Source organism: Mus pahari, chromosome 23 (assembly GCF_900095145.1).
Source record: "Mus pahari chromosome 23, PAHARI_EIJ_v1.1, whole genome shotgun sequence".
Taxonomy (NCBI): Eukaryota; Metazoa; Chordata; class Mammalia; order Rodentia; family Muridae; genus Mus; species Mus pahari.
This window is the reverse complement of record NC_034612.1, coordinates 14,082,023-14,083,290: the sequence shown is the minus strand read 5'-3', so window position 1 is coordinate 14,083,290 and position 1,268 is coordinate 14,082,023. Positions and strand designations below refer to the sequence as shown.

Genomic DNA, 1,268 nt, shown 5'->3' with positions numbered 1-1,268 from the left:
CTCCTGGTGGCTTGGGAGCACCTCAGAAATGTCCCGTTATTCCACAAAATAATAGTACTGTTTTCTTTTTTTTTTTTTTTTTTTTTTTTTTTTTTTTTTTTTTGTTTGTTTTCGAGACAGGGTTTCTCTGTGTAGCCCTGGCTGTCCTGGAACTCACTCTGTAGACCAGGCTGGCCTCGAACTCAGAAATTCGCCTGCCTCTGTCTCCAGAGTGCTGGGATTAAAGGCGTGTGCCACCACGCCCGGCCTCTCTTGGTCATTCTTAGGACAAGATGGTAATACAGGAAATAGATTTCACTGTCACATTTTAGCCAACACCTCCCTCCCCTGCCTTCTTATTGACATTTCTACTGCTATGAAGAGACACTATGACCAAGAAAACTTATAGAAGACTTTATTGGGACTTACGGTTTCAGAGGATGAGTCCATGACCATCACAGCAGGGAGCACACTGCGGGCAGGCAGCAATGGTGCTGGAGCAGTAGCTGAGAGCTTTCACCTCCTCCAGAAGCATGAAGCAAAGAGAAAGAGCACTAACGGGGATGGTGTGGGCTTCTGAAACCTCAAAGCAAGGCCACACCTCCTAATCCTTCCCAAACAGTTCCATCAACTAGGGAATAAGAACTCAGATATGTGTGGGGGCCATTCTCATTCAACCCACCCAGTGACCTGTTCACCTTGCTGGTTTCCAGTGTGGTCCCTCCAGGGTGCAGTCCCAATGGATGTTCTTTCTCTCAGGTTCACCTGCCCCTTTGTGGAGAAGTTCTCCATTGACATTGAAACCTTTTATAAGACAGACACTGGGGAAAACAATAATGTGTTCAACCTGTCTCCTGTGGAAAAGAGCCAGCTGGTAACAGGTGAGCGTGAAGGCCGGAGCTCGGCAGGCAGGCAGCACTCCCACCCCAGGCCACTCTGGCTGTGGCCCTCTGCCCTTGCCTGAGCTCCTCCTGAGTGCACTGGATTCTCAGCTGGGGGGCGGGGCCGAGTGAGGCAGGACAGGCTTCCGTGCCCTAGATGTGCATGGCAAGCCTGTTGGCCTTTTCCTCACTGTACGTGGGGTGCATGCTGTTTGAGAATGCTGTGGGTGGGCTGGCCCGTATTGTACTGTCTGTGCCTGGAGTGACCCGTGGCCATGGCTGCTTTGCCGTGGGTCATGTTACTGTGCAGAAGGCTGCCTGCAGTTGTTAAGCTTTGTTGTTGTTGTTGTTGTTTTAGACAATGTCTTACTATGTAGTCCTCGCTGGCCTAGAACTCATAGATATCTG

The 1,268-nt window shown here is 50.2% G+C and overlaps 1 protein-coding gene across 13 annotated transcripts in view; it reads left to right on the top strand.

The window, feature by feature from the left end:
• Pitpnm2 (phosphatidylinositol transfer protein membrane associated 2) overlaps positions 1-1,268 on the top strand; it is a 131,826-nt gene that overhangs the window by 107,101 nt on the left and 23,457 nt on the right. For all 13 annotated transcript variants that reach the window (XM_029533691.1, XM_029533689.1, XM_029533690.1 and 10 more), the window contains one exon: positions 739-860. In XM_029533691.1, coding sequence (XP_029389551.1) covers positions 739-860 — 122 coding nt within the window. The remainder of the gene's footprint in view (positions 1-738; positions 861-1,268) is intronic.